The following is a 17,539-nucleotide window of genomic DNA, read 5'->3' on the forward strand; positions in this document are numbered from 1 at the left end:
ATGCATGCGTCCTAAGAGGCCAAAAACCACGCCAAATCCTTGCTCCACTTCTAAGGCATGGATCAAAGCTTTGGTGCAGCTTCTGGCCTCTTAAGATGTGTGTGTCATTAAAACAGCATACCTCCAAAGTGACCCAAAACAGCTTAATTTTGGCCTGTCTGTACGGGCCCTAAGATTCTATAAATCCCATGATTGGTTCGCCTTGGGGTCGCCATAAACGACTTGAAGGCACACAACAACAACAGCAGCAATAATACATTTTATTTCTTTGAGTTAGAGCTAATAGGTTTTGAAAAAGAAGAAAACGATTTAGACAAAATAATGTTAAAACCAGAAAGGAAAAAAAAAACCAGTGAGTAACTTATATATCATATTACTGGAAAAGAAATTCTGAAGAAGAAGAAGAAATAAAAGAATGTATGGTAAAATGGGCACAAGAGTTGGGACACAATATAGATTTATACTATAAATCCACATAAACACACCATCTATAGAAGAATGGGAAAACAAAATATTTGAAATGAAGGAATTAGACAGATTAACAGCAATATTAAACAAAAAGGACATGGATAAATGGGAAAAAGACTGGCCAGGAGTGACATTCAATTTAATAAGCCCATAGAATAGTTAACAGGGAAAACTTTATTTAAGATTTATACAGGTTTAATTATTTGTTTTTATCCTCCTCTAATATAAAGACAAATGTTAAATGGATGGTTTAAAAATTAGAGATATTTTTGATTACAGAACTGATTATGCTAAGTTTAATGTACTTATTCTGCTTATTGAATGTATGCCTTATAATTAACTGAATGTATATTGTACAATCAATGTCCCGCTGATTAAGAGAAATAAAAAAATAAAATAAAGGTTACTATCCTGAATTTCATGGATTATAAGGAGAGAACAGATTCTTCAGAAAATGAAACAGAATTATGTAGCTACTTTGTCTATTTCAGCTTTTCATACACATTTTTTTTTTGCTTATATGTTTCTCATTTTATGTATAACTATATTAAAAGCCAGTATAGTTCCTGGCAATAAATAAATAAATAAATGTTATTTCTTTCCCATCTCTCCTCAAGGCTCAAGGCAGGGTACAGCATGTTAAAATACAAAATAATATTAATAATGATTAAACAACAGTAGACTAAGAAAACTAAAAGGAACATATTTTTAAAATCGATTCTTTCCATCTACTGAGGCGTATGGCTGTTGTGGCAGAATCTCATTTTGGGAGAAAGGCAGAATATAAATCCAAAAAATAAGCAATGTGGTGTGCTATTGCAGCAGTAGGGAGCCAAGTGGTTTGAAGGTTGGACTACAGCTCTGGAGGCCAGGGTTTGAATCTCTGCTTGGTTGTGGAAACCCACTGGGCAACCTTGGACAAGTCACACACTCTCAGGAGAAAGCAATGGCAGACTTCCTCTGAACCACTCTTGCCAAGAAAAACCCATGACAGATTCTCCTTAAGGTCTCCGTAAGTTGGAAACAACTTGAAGGCACACAACAGTTACAACAATTTCAGCAGTGTGAATGATTCCTGTGTCCTTCTGCCTAGAGCACATGTTATAGTTTCTATCCCATACTGTTTTATGTGGTTATGTCATTTTCAATTGAAGTGCCGTCCCATTTGATTTGTGTTTAGCTGTCATACCCATGTGGCCATTATTGCTCTGGTGTTGCATCATTACAGCTACTCCTAGTGCAACATTGCTTTTGGTGACAGGCAGACTGCTACCAGTTTTTATGGCATTTGACCTTTTACTGTTCAACCACACATTTTGTTACACTTGGACCATGTTTAAATCAGTACATGGACCTCCATGTTCAGCTGTCCCCTGCCAGCATGTCCCACGTTAACATAGTCAGGAAACTTATTCAGGGGTAGCTGTGTTGGCCATGCAGTAAAATACAACAAAATTCAAAATCCACAACATGGAGGCTCGTGTAAAAGCCACTGAGAATATAAGACATCAGACCACACTTGACATACAAGCTTACAAAATACAGCGGACCCTCCACATTTGCTGTGGTTAAGGGTGAAGGACCCCTGTGAATGTGGAAAAAACGCAAATAAAAAACCCACTATTTTTACCTAAGAGAACACCTTTCTGGGAATCTCCAGCTCCTTCAATGCAACTCTATGGTCAACATCTGCCAGAAGTGGATCATAGAATCATGCTGGAGGACCTACAAATGCCTAGAGAAGTGTTTTCTCTAGGAAATTCTAGGTTCTCCAGCACAACTCTATGGTCACCATCAGGCAGAGTTGTGCTGGAGGACCTAGAGATTCCTACAGAGAACATATTAATCAAAACCGTGAATAATCACATCTTCAAAAGTCAAAGTCACAAATGTGGAGGGACAACTGTAATTATTTTAGGTTGGTTGTGCATCAGATCATCATGTTTTCTACTTAGTGTTTTGCTACTACATCCAGAAGTGTACCTTTCCTGTCCTGCTGGTTGTATCCAAAGTTAATATTTTGTATTATCCCTGGGATTAAATGACAGTAATTGCATTTCATAAATCCAGGCAGACAGCATGCTGGAGTAGACACATACAAGACTGTTAGCTCATAGAAGTGGGAAGAGCATGTAAAAATGTATCAAAAGAATTCTCAAAAGCCTTCAAGACTACAGCCTAAATAGGAAATGCAGAATGGAGTAAAACTAGGAAAGTGACCAGTAATAGCTAGATGCAGAGCTGAATATGAAGTTCAGTTCCGTTGGAAGTTAAAGATTGACATGGAGGGTGGAGGTGAAACATATCTCACCTGTGACTGAAATATTAACCAGGATAAAAGGGGGAATCAGACTTTTTCTCTAGGGTCCACTAAACCATCTTTCTTGTTCTTGCATGCTATAACTGATACTGATGTAAGCAGTTCTGGCTGGAACATACCTCTATCTTGCAGGAAACTTTTGAAGAATTAGCACTTCAGGTGACAGGAATACAGATGATAGAAACAACCCACTTGTAATTTTCCAGGGACACAGCCAGTGCTGGAGGCTATGAAGACATTCTCCATTTGACTTGAAAATTAAAGTAATGAGGCCTTGGAGCTCCTGTGGGAAAATTAAATACACATTTTGCTAATTAGAACTGTACCTGTTAAAAAGTTAGAAGTGTTGAAATTCTGTTGTTGAATTTTAAACTAATACAATAGGTTGAAAAGCAAAAGGTCTAGTTTTGCCCTTCCTGCCTTGAGTTAGAGTTACCTAACATGTTCACAATAGAGCTTTATTTTCCTAGTTAGAGAATCCAAGAGTTCAGCTCACAGTAAATTGTACCAGATTACGTTTTGAGCAGTTAGGCACACAGATACCAATTCTGTGGTACTGTAATATTTTTAAACTGCCAGTGTAGTGTTATAGATATCCCATGGTAGTGGCCAGCCTATGATGTTAGTGTATCACTGGGGCATAGCAGGGTTCATCCTAGCAAAAAGAATGAGGAGAAGGCAACCTTAGAGTAGGCAACAGGACAGATAATATGGCATACTCTCTAGCGACTGACGCCCTTAGCACCTGTAACAACACCACTGGCTCCTATCACTTATGCAGTGACATGCTGATACATACACTAAGTTTAGAATGGAGACAGTACATGCATGTCAATGAGGAAGTGCCTCCCAACATCAATGTAACCCATGTAGGAACATTACATAACCCACTACATGCAAGGACACTTGCAAAATGCTTCACAGCAACAACCTTTGTTGTGCAGGCAGCAAAAGTACAGAAAGTGAGAGGTGACAGAAATCTCTGCAGGTGTAGGTTCTAGTCCTCTTGTCTGCATGTGCAAATAATGACAGTTTCAGCTGGTCAACAGCAAAATACAGTAAGTGTGGGCAGTACAGTAAGATCCCTAGGCAACCATTTTGAAAGGAGGTATCTATAACAAATATGTGAACATCCCTGGAATGGATGTTCAGGTCTCCCTGCAGGAGCAATTTACATCTGAGGGGAATAATCTTTTCATCCAAGGAAGGAAGGGAAGGATTAGGACTGATATTAAGAGAATCTTTATTTCCACTCAAAAATGGAGTTGCTAAAAATGGCTTATAAAGGCCCCATTCAGACTCACCTATTTGCACTGGATGGAACTGGGCAGAATCGGGTCCCCCCCCCCCAATCTCTCCAGAAGCAAGTGCCCACTAAGAATTTACCTCAATCAGGGTAATTAAACCCTGAATGCCCTTGCAGCTCTTCCGGAGAGTTCACATTTGCAGGTTTAAAATGAAGGCGCCTTTGCTGTCAATCAAATTGAGTTCCGCTTTCGTCAGGGTGACGTTTCCTGCAGCCATTGGGCAATCGGATGTGTGCTTCCCCCCCTCCCTTTTGTTAATAAAAAACAGGTGGAAGTGTGCACATATTTTGTCAAATTTAAAAACCTCCAGGTGTGTGTGTGTGTTGTGTGTATTTGGGTCACTACAGATTATGGCTCTTCCCCTGCCTCCATTTTTCAACCACAAAATGCAGTCTAATGCATTTCTGCATCCTCCCTCCTTGCCACCCCAGAATGCCTCATACACATACAATAATAATATTAATTATTTTAATTCCTCGCCCTAAATGCCATCTCTGCATCCTTTGCTTTCCCTCACATTGCCACCCCAGAATACACATATGTAGCAAAAGCATTCTGTATCAATTTGCCAAATTGAAAGAGAAACATTTGTAACATTCACACTGTAGCATTCGCTTATAAAAAATAATTTAGAAAAAAAGCCTTTGCAAAGTGCTGTGCTGGGAGCAAGGAAATGAAAGGGAAAGTAGCACCAGCAGACACACATTCTATCTATATATGTATTTACCTGTAGCAAAAAGCATGTGCATAGTCTATCAAAAATAAAAAAAAAGAGAGAGAAAGCAGCCTGTGAGAGCAGAGGCTTGCTCCGTTCCCTGCCCTTCCTCTGACCTGCCCTGAATTGACCCTTTCTCCGGCTCCTTCCTCCTCTGCCTCCTGCTCCCCCGTTACCCTGTTTCTGCCCTTGGCACCTCCGGCTCCATCTGTCACCCCTTTGGCACCTATCCTCTGGCTCCTGCCTTCTCCTCCTCCTTCCGATGCTGCCCTCCATGGCCCCCTTCTTTCCCCCGGCTTCATCCTCTTCCTCCTTCCGATGCTGCCCTCCATGGCCCCCTTCTTTCCCCCGGCTTCATCCTCCTCTTCCTCCTTCCGATGCTGCCCTCCATGGCCCCCTTCTTTCCTCCAGCTTCATCCTCCTCTGTCACCCCGATGAAGGGGAAGCGTGTTCGGCCCTCTGCCCTCCCTCTGACTTAAATCCCTCCCCTGGACATGACCCGATCATGATCGGTGACAAGTTCATATTCGCTGGACCAGTTTTTTAAAAAAGATACAGCTATTACTCCACTTCCAAATGACCCACGTTAAGGGGCATTTGCTCCTCAACAGGTGTGCAGGCCTTGGATTCGCTTGTGGGAGATTTGGGTCGAATATGAACTTCCCGTGGTTAATCTGGGTTCTGATCTGGGGTACAAGGTAGTCTGAATAGCCCCCAAGATATGTAGCATAAAACCAGGAATAATTAAAAGACAATTGCAAACTAAATATTGCACTGGGATGGAGAAACTGGAGATGTACGTGTAGGACCCACTGGGTGAGTGTCATAATTAAGATAAAACTCCCTTTCTATAGCTGTGGCCTGACTGAAGAAGACAGTAAGATACATCTTGACATGTTTGTCATCAACAGACCCAGATGTAGGTGCCAAGAACAGTAGGGTTGCATGAAGAGATCTAGCCCTATGGAGCAGGTCTGATTTTGCATACAAAAAGCAAAAAGTTAACAAGTTCAGTCCTAGATGCAGTGTCCTACTGGATCAGTCTGAGAGGAGTCCCCCTACATAGATACATCTGTGAATGTCATATCCAGTCAGAAAACCTGTACCCAGAGCTTGAAAAGGATTACAACTCCCAGGATCTATGAGTTAGCATTCAAAATAATGTCCAATAGGTGAGCTTCTCAGCTCTTGCATCACATTTGCCTCTGCCTTCACATCTGTTTTGCACTTGCTTACTGCAGTCATTTGCTTCATTTACAGCAAAGCTCCTTGTTCATTGCTCTCATGGGCTGACTGCATGGTTCATCATAGTGGCAATAACTGGGATTCTTCCTCTCTCACAGGAGCTGAAGGATCCAATCAATGGCACGGTAGATCCTAAATGCTTGTGTGTTCCTGACAAACTCCTGCCCCCTCCCATTCAGAATGTAAACATGATGCCAAGTTAAGTGAACTAAAGACAAGGCGAGCAGAAGGGAACCCCACCAGGAAAGAAAGAACAGCTTCAGTAAAGTAGAGATTTTATTAAACAGCAAACAGGTAGAATTGGTTGTGAAATGAGGACTAAGCCTTTTATCTCAGCAGGGCTGAATCAGAGCAACATGAGGCCATATTCCCAGTTGCTGGGTCTGGCTTCACCTGCTTGTATAACTTTCTGTCAAGAAGCTTGCAGAAATGCAGGCCTTGATGGAACAAGGAGACTGGCAACCCTATAGAGGAGCAACTGGATTTGAATAGTTGAGTGCTTCATTTCAAGATCGGCATTGTACTGGGAGTTGGGAATGTCCTTGCATTTGCACCTGTTGGAGAGACAGGGAGAATAGTGAGTAATATACAAGAGTCATAACATATAATGCATAGAGCAAGTAATTTGAGAGAGGCACAGAGAGTACTGCCATCTAAGTACTGTCCTAGTACCTAGTGCCTTTGTCCAACTTCCCTTTTTGTTTGGGGAAGACAGTGTAGTCACTGAAATGATGCTTACCTTTCTCCTATGGGGAGTTTTAATAGAAGCTTGCATGCAGTGACTTTCTGTTCTGTTCTTTATGTCCAGTTGTGATCCTGCAAGGCAAAGGAATCCCAAGTGTTTGGCTAGCAGTAGAAGTGGTTGGCTACCTGGTATTTTGGGGTGGGGTGGGGGGGGGGCTAACACACAGTGTGGTGTTATTTTCTGTTGGGGGAGGAAAGGTTTAGTTAATACCCTAACAGTAAGGGCTGTTCGACACTGGAACACACTCCCTCAGAGTATGGTGGAGTCTCCCTCCTTAGAGGTCTTCAAACAGAGGCTGGATGGTCATCTGTCAGGGATGCTTTGATTGAGATTTCTTGCATGGCAGGGGTTTGGACTGGATGGCTCTTGTGGTATCTTCCAACTCTATGATTCTGTGATTTATTATAGTACCATATCAGTTACCAAGAGCAAGCAAGTGTGACCCTCCAGGGGATGTTGGACTGTAATTCCTAGGAGCTCTAACTAGGTGTAGCCAATCTGATTGTCAAGCGTCAGAGTTACACACTCTTACGATACACACTTTTCACACATTCTGGAGTGGGGCAGTGACAGAGGCAAGGGGGATACTTGCAACAGTCTTACTTTGAGGCATTAATTTCCCCCCTTCCCTTGTTTACCTGTGTGATTTGTATTTGCATCTCAGTTTGAAGGATCCTGTTGGTTGCATGTGTGTTAAGGCAATCATCTGTAAGGTTTCTGAGTGTAGAAAAATTAGCAATCTGCTCTTTCTGTATTACTTTTGAGCTATTCTGCTTGTGAGACGTTCTTCCTTCTTGTACTGCTTGTTCTTTCTTCTGTAGTTCTCAGTTCTATCTTTGAAGTTACACCTTGTTTGCTCTAAGCATACACGATAGGAGATCAGAGCTGTATCACCCTGTTCCCCTTTCATCTGAGTAATGGCTCCCTAGCAGGGATTTTTATAGACTGATCTGAGTGTGCTGAGATTGGGTGCAAAGCCAGTGAGAATCCTATGCTCTTTTTTAGTAATATTGGCAGAGCAGGGAGAAGGTGGTGTCTTTGATTCAGCAGGCGAAGGGTCAAGGGAAAGATGGCATTCCCTGTATTCTGTGCCGTAAACCTGGCTAGATAGGCAGTTAGTTCAAGACAGCAATACAGCTATGTTCTCTATCATACCCAAGGATACCAGAATATTTTAGATATGGAGGCCACCTGGCATGGCGTACACACATATCTGTCCTGAAAGAGGGTCAGGGCGCCATCACTTGATACCCAGCATGTGAGGTAGTTGCTGCACTCCGCCCAATGGGAGAGCCAACCCTATTTTGGCTCTTCATAGAACTCAATGAAAGTAATTTTTAAAATTTCCTCATTCTTTTCATTGACATAGTTATGGATCGTTACACTGGCATAGAAACTGTAAGTCATATGTTCAGTCTGAGGCCAGCCCTCGCCTGACACATCCCTTATTCTGCACTTTTTTGGCCCCTCCATTGACATAATGTCATGCCAGCCTATCCCCTTTTCTTTTGCTGTAGAGCCCCTGATAGTGGCATATTTCCAAGATATATTGTTGTAGGGTCTTTGCAACGAATATTAAACTATTCAAACCCATGTAATTTAAGCAGAGTCTTGTGCCTCCTGTAGCACAAAAGTGTAATTCAAGATAATATAAAAGGACAGCCCTCCATAAATAAATTAAGCAGAAGCTACTGGCAGGAGCAAAGTAGCAACTTTACTGTAGTAAGGGGCATTTAATAAGAGTTGAGAGGATGCAGTCCTGTAGTTACCTTTTTGACACTGTGGTGATTATTAATGAAAGGAGTTTGAAAAAAAGCTACTTGAAATATTTGGAAATAATTTCCAAATATGAGAGGGGCATATTTGGAGTTGGGATGTTGGTGTGGCATTCTTGAAAAACATGAACAGGAAGCTCATACATTCGCCTCCTGGCAATGCACATTCTGTAACTGATTCCATAAAACATTAGTTAACAATTTGACATTCAAGGTTCGCAAATAGTTATTAAATAAGAAGAAACTGTGAGTAAATTTGAATTTCCTAAGAGCGATCACAAATAAACACTAAGTATGATTTTAAATATTCAGTTTTCTCTCAAGGTACAGAGTTTCAGTCCCAATGTACTAAATTTGGTTTTCATTCCACGTTACATAAGAGAACATTTACATTCTCAATGGCTATTTCTCTCAGTTGTTAGGAGAATATGTTGTAGAACACTACAGAGCTAATAATTAGTGATAGGTATGGAGAGAAATCTATAGGTTTGATATTGAAATGTTCCTAGCATTATACAGTCATCCCTCCGTTTGCATGGACCTTGAATCTACATTCCTCACTTGCTCGTGAGGGGCAAATGAAGGGATTTAAAATTGGGTGCATGCCTTTGGCACGCGCTCATGGGTACTCGCAGGGATGTGCTGCTATTCAAGCCAATAGGGCTTGAATATCAGCGGATTTCCATTTTCGTGGAGGGTCCGGAATGGATACCTCGCAAAAATGGAGGGGTGGCTGTACTTTATTGCTTTAATTTATTCTCAACGGATTTAATTGATAATTTTGTAATTTTACTTAAAAATAAATTTTATTATTATAACAACAAAAGCAGTGAGCAACAGCATTTATTTCTTAATTGCCTCTCCCCAAGGCTTGATAGGGTGCTGTGTAGATTAAAACTCATAAAACCACTGAAGCAGATAGGTTAAAACACATAAACGTGGGACACATTAAAATCATCCAAACATACAATTAGAAATTTACCAATTTAAAATTCATAGTTTAAAATCAGCTGGGCTGGATGAGATAGGTCTTTAATACTGTTTTAAATTCAGCCAGCATGTTTAGCTGCTGAATCCTTCCCGGCAGGTCATCCCACAATCTAGGGGCAGTTGACGAAAAAGTCTTCTGGATTGCCAGTTTAGTCCTGGCTGGTGGAAGTAAATGTCGTCCAGAGGACCTGAGAGTATCATAACTACAGTTTAGATAGCATCCTTACTTGTCTCTTTCCCAACATGCAAATTTAAAATAAAGAAATAAATTTATGTTTGTGTACATTATTATGAAGCATTTTCCTGCGCTAGAATGCTTTGTCTCTTTCATTATGTAGTTGATTCCATAGGAAACTGCCTTCCTGGCACTTTCATCACAAGTCCATTAATGTTTGTCAGAAGCCTAATATTAAAAACGTGCGGAAACCTCTTTAAAAATGGATGTAAACATTTTATCTTGTCTTGGCATCCTAGAATAACAAAGCATGTCTGACACCCCTCTAAAGGGAGTAAAAGGATAGCCCTCTCACAGGTTATGATCTTATTGTTATTTTTCCTGTTGAAAAATAGCCTGTAAGGAGAGCAGCCAAGCTGGAAAATTTTCATTTCTAATTGGAGGGCCACTTGTTGACTTCTCTGTGTGTGTGAGGAAACATTAAAAACCCAGAAATAATAGCATGGAAGATTTGCAAGAATTCATCCTAGATTTCAAGAAAATTGAAATCCTTAAAGAGTTCCCATACTTTGGTTTCACATATTGATCAGAATCGAAATTGCGGTCAAGAAATTAGAAGAAGGCTAAGATTGGGAAGGGCAGCTATGAAAGAACTAGACAAGATCATAAAATGTAAAGCCATTACTCTGAATGCTAAAGTGAGGGTAATCCAAGCCATTGTATTGCCCATTGCCATGTATAGACATGAGAGCTGGACAGTGAATAAAACCAGTAGTAAGAAAATCAGCTCATTTGAGATGTGGTGCCGAAAAAAAGTACTTCGAACACCATGGACAGCCAAGAAGAGAAACAAATGGGTTCTACAGCATATCAATCCTGAACTCTCTCTGGAAGCCAAGATGACTAAAATGAGGCTGTCATAGTTTGGCCACATAATGAGGAAAAATGAATAATTAGGAAATATAGTTATGCTAGGAAAGGTGGAAAGCAGAAGATAGAAAGAAACACCACATGCTAGATGCTTAGACTCAATCAGGGTAGACATGGGTCTGAATACGCAGAACCTGAGCAGAGAGGTTGAAGATAGGGTTCTTGGAGATGTCTCATCCATAGGGTCTCCATGAGTTGACTTCAGGGCGCTTAACAATAACAACAGCAACATAAGAAAAGTGACCAGGTCTTTGTCTGCAGCATTGGCAAAAGAGTGAATGAAAATGTTCATCCAGAACTATGATCAATACAGTATAACCTTACTAGTAACTGTATTTTTGCTACTTGTTTATGCTTAATAATGAAAAGCCCTTTTGAGAAGTCCTGTTTACTTTATTGGAGGTGTCTGAAGCTTTCGTTCTGGTTAATTTGCAATAGTGGCTTATGTACATAGCCTAACTGCCCTTAAATTGACTTTACTTTGAGCAAATGGAAACTTGTTCATGTATAATAAGCTAAGAGTAGGCAAGTAGGAGGTTTTGTCAATAGAGGACAAAGTAGCACTAACCTGTTCCCATAACTGAGGGGATGCATTCATGTAAACTATTCCTCAGCCATACACACAGCTTTCATTTTGTTTGAATTAATTTCTGTCAATAGACCCTGTAAACCTTTTGAGTATGCTAATACTGCAGTCTTCAATTTGCTTCTTAGGAAGAAAGATCTGTTGAACTCAGTGAAAGTCAGGGTCAAATTAGATGTGAAGGAAGGAATTTCTTATCTTTTAACACAGAAAGCCTTGGACATTATGTAGAAAGAGGTTGTGTGTGTTTGATTTATAACAACAAAGAAGAGTGTATGAGTAAAGAGTGTAGAGTCAGTCCTATTTCCACAATTTCCCCCTCATTTACTCTTCCTATCAGTTGGGTTTCAATACCAGAGTTGACCTTGGCTGAATGAGTAGTGTTTGTAGCAGAGGGCTATATTGAGGTAAGTGAGAGGTGTGGCATGAACTTAATGCCTCCAACACACACTTAGATGATTGAAATCAAATTCCACCTCCCTCTTTCTGCATGACGGGAATGTTTACATGTTGAAATGTACAAAATTGTCACCTTTGTATTTGTTACATCCCTCCATTCTGAGTAAGTATGAACAAGAACATGTTCTAAGATTCATATGACTGTTTACCTTTCTCCACGTAGCACTTGCAGAACTCTTTTGACGATCTCCTGCTCATGACCTCTGATGCTTGTTTTGCCTTCTAGTTCCTGATCTTTGAGCATGAATCACATGGCTAAACTGAAAGCCCAAGGTCTTTGCTTGCTATTGTTCACAACTCTTATGACATCATAAGGAGCAGATATGGTGTGTCATTACCTTGTATCAGAGGTTGGATTGTGAACTCTAAATTAATTGACTCTAACTTAAGGGTTTTTTCCTACTGGCAATAGAAATCAAAATCAAGAGTTTTTGTTTTTTAAATAAACATTTTAGTGCTTGAAAATGGTTTCAGATTATGGCTTATTCCAAAGTTGGTTTCCCACGTTGGACAAAATGGAAGACTAGTAACTGAAAACTTCTGCATTTCATGTAGGCATCCCAGGAAGAATAGAAAAGAAAGGGATGGTATGTCTCAGCAAAAATCTCATTCATATCCCAGGTTGTTAAACTGAGATAGACTTGTGTGAACACAACTAGTGGCTTCCACAGCTTCCTGTTTCGCTTATTTATACACTCGTCCACATCTGCTGAGGTTAGGGACACAGGACCCCCATAAATGTGGAAAAACTGCGAATAACAAAAACATTACTTTTTTACCTGAGAGCACACCTCTCTAGGAATCTGTAGGTCCTCCAGTACAACTCTATGGTCAACATCTGCCAGACATTGACCATAGAATTGCGTTGGAAGTGCTACAGATGCCTAGTGTCTAAGTCCTTCAGTGTGACTTTTGGTTAACACTGATCATAGAGTTGCGCTGGAGGACCTAGATATTCCTAGAGAGAACATATTAATAAAATCTGAATAATCAAATCTGCAAAAGTCAAAAACACAAATGTGGCGGGATGAGTGTAATTATCATATCATCACCAGTGGTTAAATAAGCATTATGGATATGCCCTCTTTCCCATTTCTCTGTTTCTTTGCCTTTTATTTGTTCAATCTTGAGGGAAAACAAAAGAAAATTCTGAATACTTTGAAAACAACATAAAATAAAATTATGCAGCTCTTGGTAATTATACATAGTTTTTTGTCCATTGCTCTGCATTTTGGGGATAAAACTAGCATAGGATCATGTGAGGTTTGGGTACTTGGGAGTTATTTCTTCTAAAACATTATACACTAGCTTGCAGTTCTTTCTTCTGTGCAAGCACATGATCTGCAGTGCTCAGCCTGCAATCCTCACAATTCCAAGATTTCAGGCTTCCTCTACTAATGATAATATCCTCGCTTGCTTATTTGTTTTTCCCCGAAGGTCGGATGGTACAATGCAGCCCTTCCGCCAGCTTTTCATTTGCCATACACAGAGAACACCCTGGCATTTGTGGTGCTCAGCACTCCTGCCATGTTTGACAAAGCCTTCAAACCTTTCTTGAAGAATCAGTTGCTGAAAAAAATTCATGACCCAGTGGATCAGTGTATTTCTCATCACCTCTCACTGGTTAGAGACGTAAGTGATTTTAAAACATTGTCTCTTTCTGTCATTGCTGTGGTAAAAATGTAAAAGTAACCCTGCTGGACACCAGGGTAAGATGCAACTAGTCCAGCATTCTGTTTTCAAAAGTTAAGTGCTCCCAGGAAGCCAACAGCCAAATTGTGAAGGCAACAGTGTTTTCCTGTCATTTGCCCTATGTCTGGATCACTGTGTCTATGGTCCCATTATCCTGGTTAATATTAACTGAGGGACACATTGCTCCTTGAACATGGCTCTGTTCAGCATTCAAAACTGTATAAAACAAAACTGTGGATCAGTATGAATGAGCACTCTAGCCCCACTGTGAGAAGGGTATACCTACCCCATCTTTTGTGTTCTTTTTGACCAGATTCTGTTTCATAAGATGTTTTGTCATTTTATGTTCTGACTGCTAAGTATACAAATGTATTTTTATTAAAAGAAGAAAATATTCACATGTATAATATGTACAAGACTTACCTGCTTGTTAACAGTCTCAGCTATAAAAAGGTGATGAAGCAGGGCTTACATTTGCAGAAGCTATTAAGATTCCTCCCCAATAGCTGTTCCTCTACAAGGAACAGAATATGACCCTCTAGCCTCCAACATTTGCCCATTCCATTCTACATATTTAATAATCTGCCTTTATTTGTGTTTTCCACTAAGTCACCTAAGTGGATATTAGGCTAACAGACTTCCCTGAGCCCTCCCTGAGACTAATTTAAAATTTGTTGTTACCTGCTGTCATCTAATTGTCCAATAAGAAGGCCAATTGAGTGACAAGTTGCATATTTTATTGACAAGTTGCCAGTTAAACCTAGGGAAACTCCGAAAATATGAAGATTATCGCACGGGCCCTAAAACGGGCCCGTTGTGTTCTAAAACGGGCGCGCACGGAACGGAATGGGGCTAGGGACTGCATTTTGCTGCACAAGGGAACACCACCGTTGCTGCCAGGCATTCCAATCGCGTCCTCTCTCCATTCCAGAGGGCATGATTTCTGAGAACGCTTTAGAACAGTTCTCAGAAATTGCACCCTCTGGAACGGAGGGAGGACATGATTGGAGTACCCGGCGGCAGCAGTGACGTTCCTTTGTGCAGTAAAATGCGGTCCCTAGCCCCATCCCGTTCTGTGCACCCTCGTTTTAGGACGCAACGGGCCTGTTTCAGGGCCCATGCGATAAACCTCTATGAGTGAATGGCATGTTAGATAAGACAATTTATCAAACTGGTAGTGAGGGACTCAGAAAAATCTTGGCTTCCACTTGAAATAACAAAATCAGAGCTCAGTAAGAGTCATAGTACCTTTTATTCTTATGCCACTGTCTTGCTTCCCATCCATTTCAGATAGCAAAGCCCATGGTTAGGAATGGGAATTGTACGCCAACATTTGAAGACCCAGACTTTTTTTCCACCTCTGCCTTTAAGGTCATCACCTACCAAGCTACTAGACTGTTGTGGGTGCTTTGTTTTTTCCATTCTCTGTAACTCTGAATAGTATTTGAATCTCTGTCAGTTACGAGCACTTTTTAAAAAGGAAGTTATTGTGGCAAGACCAGGGAGATACATGGATTTGCTTAGTTGTTTGTAGACCTTCTATTGCAAGTCATGTTTGTCCACATATTAAAGATCTATGAACAATATAGTGTATAGGAGAACAAATCTTCTCATTGTAGGTTTTTTCATCAAAAGTACTGCATCACTAAATGAATGACACTATAGGAGAAGGGGCCCAGTGTGGGGGGTGGGGAGGCAGGAAACTGTAGACCCACTCCTTGCTTCTACTCGCATATCTATCACCAATGTTCCTTGATGTGTTGACTTCAGATCTAATAAAGATTATTTATTTATTTATTTATTTATTTATTTATTTCCAGAGCCTGGCTGACTATCAGGTGAATATCATGTATGACTATGAAATGCTGCCCAATCGGAAGCCTAAATTCTTAGCCCAAACAGCAGCACACGTGTCTGGTGCTGCATACTACTACCAGAGGAAAGATGTTCAGCTGGATCCTTGGGGAGAGAAGGTAAAATTCAGATTAGAGTATGAGAACTAACAAGGGAGTTCTTGTTCACTGGATAATGGAGGATGAACAGTTTTTTTCAGTTTTGGACACTTTGGGAAACTTTTGCCTGCGGCTCCTTCTTTGCCCCACTCTAACCCTCCTGATTCAAATCATATCTGTTTTTTTTTAAAAAATAATAATGTGTGAGTGTCTCTTTCATAAACAAGTGATAGTATAGTATAGTTCCAATGTCTCCCAGGGGACTCATGTCTGTGACATTTGCTTTTTTTCATGGCAAGTAGGGTAAAGTATGAACAAAATTGGCTATGTACTATAAGGATGAAATCCTGGTATCCGTGGTGGTGAATAACCCTGCTGGGTTCATTGGTCTTATTCCAAATAAACATGCATAAGATGAGGTTATAAGGCGTGGTACATACGCACCAAATGCGCCATGCTGGCGGCATACTAGGATTAAAGGACTGCGTGGTAACCGCACAGTCCCTAATTCTAGTATGGTGTGGCGCTGTAACAATGGTGGCGCCCCATGTATACGGGCGCCGCTATTGTTACGTGATGGACGCATAGTGTCCACACATCATGCCGCACTTGTGACGTCACGAGTGCGCCATTGGCACACTTGGGCATCACAATGTTGGCGCAAAAAGAACCCGCTTTTGCAGGCTCTTTTTCCGCCGGTGGGAAGCCACACAGTTTGGCAGCTGGAAAAACAGGCACCGACAGGCCGCCGTTTTTCAGCAGTCTGTCCCATGCCTATGTTACGTTTCTTTGCATACAAAGAAAGAAAGAACTGGATGCCTAAAATGTAAGGTGTGTTGTTTTTAATTTTATCCCCCCCCCAAAAAAAAAAAAGGTTAAAGGATACTGTGTTGCTCATTGGGTGTGTACTCATGACATGTTCACCTCTAGAAAACAGGTTTTTGTAATGTTTCAAAAACCAACAAAACCTGTTTGGCTGTAGTAATGGTGGGACAAAAGTTTGTAATGGGGCAAAATGGTGGCTGTGTTTGCAAACCATAAAATTATGTCTCTTTCCATTTGAACCTATCAATTCTTTTTAAAACTGTCTTCTCTCTGAATAAAGGCAAGACTCCATGGCCAAAGCAGCCTGAAGTATGCCATAAACAGAATCAGACCTAGCCTAAATCCTATTACAAAGTGGCATACTTACCTTAAAATGGAGCTTTCTAAAGGAGTAGGCCAGGTTTGTCTCCTATAGTATCTTGGCTTTTCGAGACCTGTAAGCTCATGCCTTTAGGTTCTGTTTATTTTTCTTTCTCTTCAGAAGATCTATGGTGTGTGTGTCCACCCCCGCTATGGAGGCTGGTTTGCTATCAGAGCTCTTCTGCTTTTCCCAGACGTGAAGGTGCCCCTTTTGCTTGAGAATGCCCCTATTGATTGTGTGACAACGGAGGAAGAAAGAATAGAACTGTTGGAGAAGTTCAATTTCCACTGGCGTGACTGGAGCTACCGGGACATTATAAAAGTGAAGGAAAAGTACTCGGAAGAACAGAAAACCTATTTTGCAACTCCTCCTGCTGAACGATTGAAACTACTGAATATGAACAGGGGTTTGCAGAGAAATGGAGTAGCTGTTTTCACTGCGGAAGAGGGACAGAGAGCTTAAACTGCTATGTCTGTTGCTATGTAGATGGAATATACTTGTTTATTTGGTGATTTAAACTGAAATCTGGAATATACTTAGAAGAAAGTAAGCCTCTCTTGGAGACATTTTCAAAGAAGCACACAGGATTGCGCTGTTCCATTCATAACACTGGAAGCCTAAGTACCCAGGAACACAAATACTGTTATGGTTGTTTTTAATCGTTGTTGTTGTTAGGTCAAAATGTCATTTCTAAAAAAATGATTTAGAGACTTCATTCCATAAGTTATGTTTTCATTGATGAGTAGTTAGATACGGTTTTTTTTGTCTGTGACTACTTGGTACTATCTCTAAAATGATTTTTCTTTTATAAGCTCAGGAGACTTTATATATATATATATATATATACAAATTACACCTTTCACTGTCCCACAGAGGAAATGTTTTGAAGGATGTTGTCTAGTCATTTTGTTCCACTGGTCTTTCTTCCTTTCCAATCCTGTTCCAAGCACTGGCAATGCTTTCTAACTCATATGATGTAAGGAAGTTGATGGCGGGT

The 17,539-nt window shown here is 40.6% G+C and overlaps 2 protein-coding genes across 2 annotated transcripts in view; one reads left to right on the forward strand and one right to left on the reverse strand.

Moving 5' to 3' along the window:
- EIF2B3 (eukaryotic translation initiation factor 2B subunit gamma) overlaps positions 1-17,539 on the reverse strand; it is a 601,892-nt gene that overhangs the window by 87,414 nt on the left and 496,939 nt on the right. The gene's annotated exons all lie outside the window — the stretch shown is intronic.
- Positions 12,718-17,350, forward strand: MMACHC (metabolism of cobalamin associated C). The gene is made up of 3 exons (XM_042462860.1): positions 12,718-13,344; positions 15,225-15,377; positions 16,663-17,350. The coding sequence occupies exons 1-3, from the start codon at positions 13,240-13,242 to the stop codon at positions 17,002-17,004; spliced, it is 600 nt and encodes a 199-aa protein (XP_042318794.1). The 5' UTR covers positions 12,718-13,239; the 3' UTR covers positions 17,005-17,350.

The sequence above is a fragment of the Sceloporus undulatus genome, chromosome 4 (genome assembly GCF_019175285.1).
Source record: "Sceloporus undulatus isolate JIND9_A2432 ecotype Alabama chromosome 4, SceUnd_v1.1, whole genome shotgun sequence".
NCBI classification, from domain to species: domain Eukaryota; kingdom Metazoa; phylum Chordata; class Lepidosauria; order Squamata; family Phrynosomatidae; genus Sceloporus; species Sceloporus undulatus.

Excerpts from the sequence above, each read along its gene's own strand:
- MMACHC (XM_042462860.1), top strand. The coding sequence starts at position 13,240 with ATGTTTGACAAAGCCTTCAAACCTTTCTTGAAGAATCAGTTGCTGAAA. Across the intron at positions 13,345-15,224 it reads ACCTCTCACTGGTTAGAGAC|AGCCTGGCTGACTATCAGGT; the intron begins GTAAGTGATTTT and ends ATTTATTTCCAG. Across the intron at positions 15,378-16,662 it reads TGGATCCTTGGGGAGAGAAG|AAGATCTATGGTGTGTGTGT; the intron begins GTAAAATTCAGA and ends CTTTCTCTTCAG.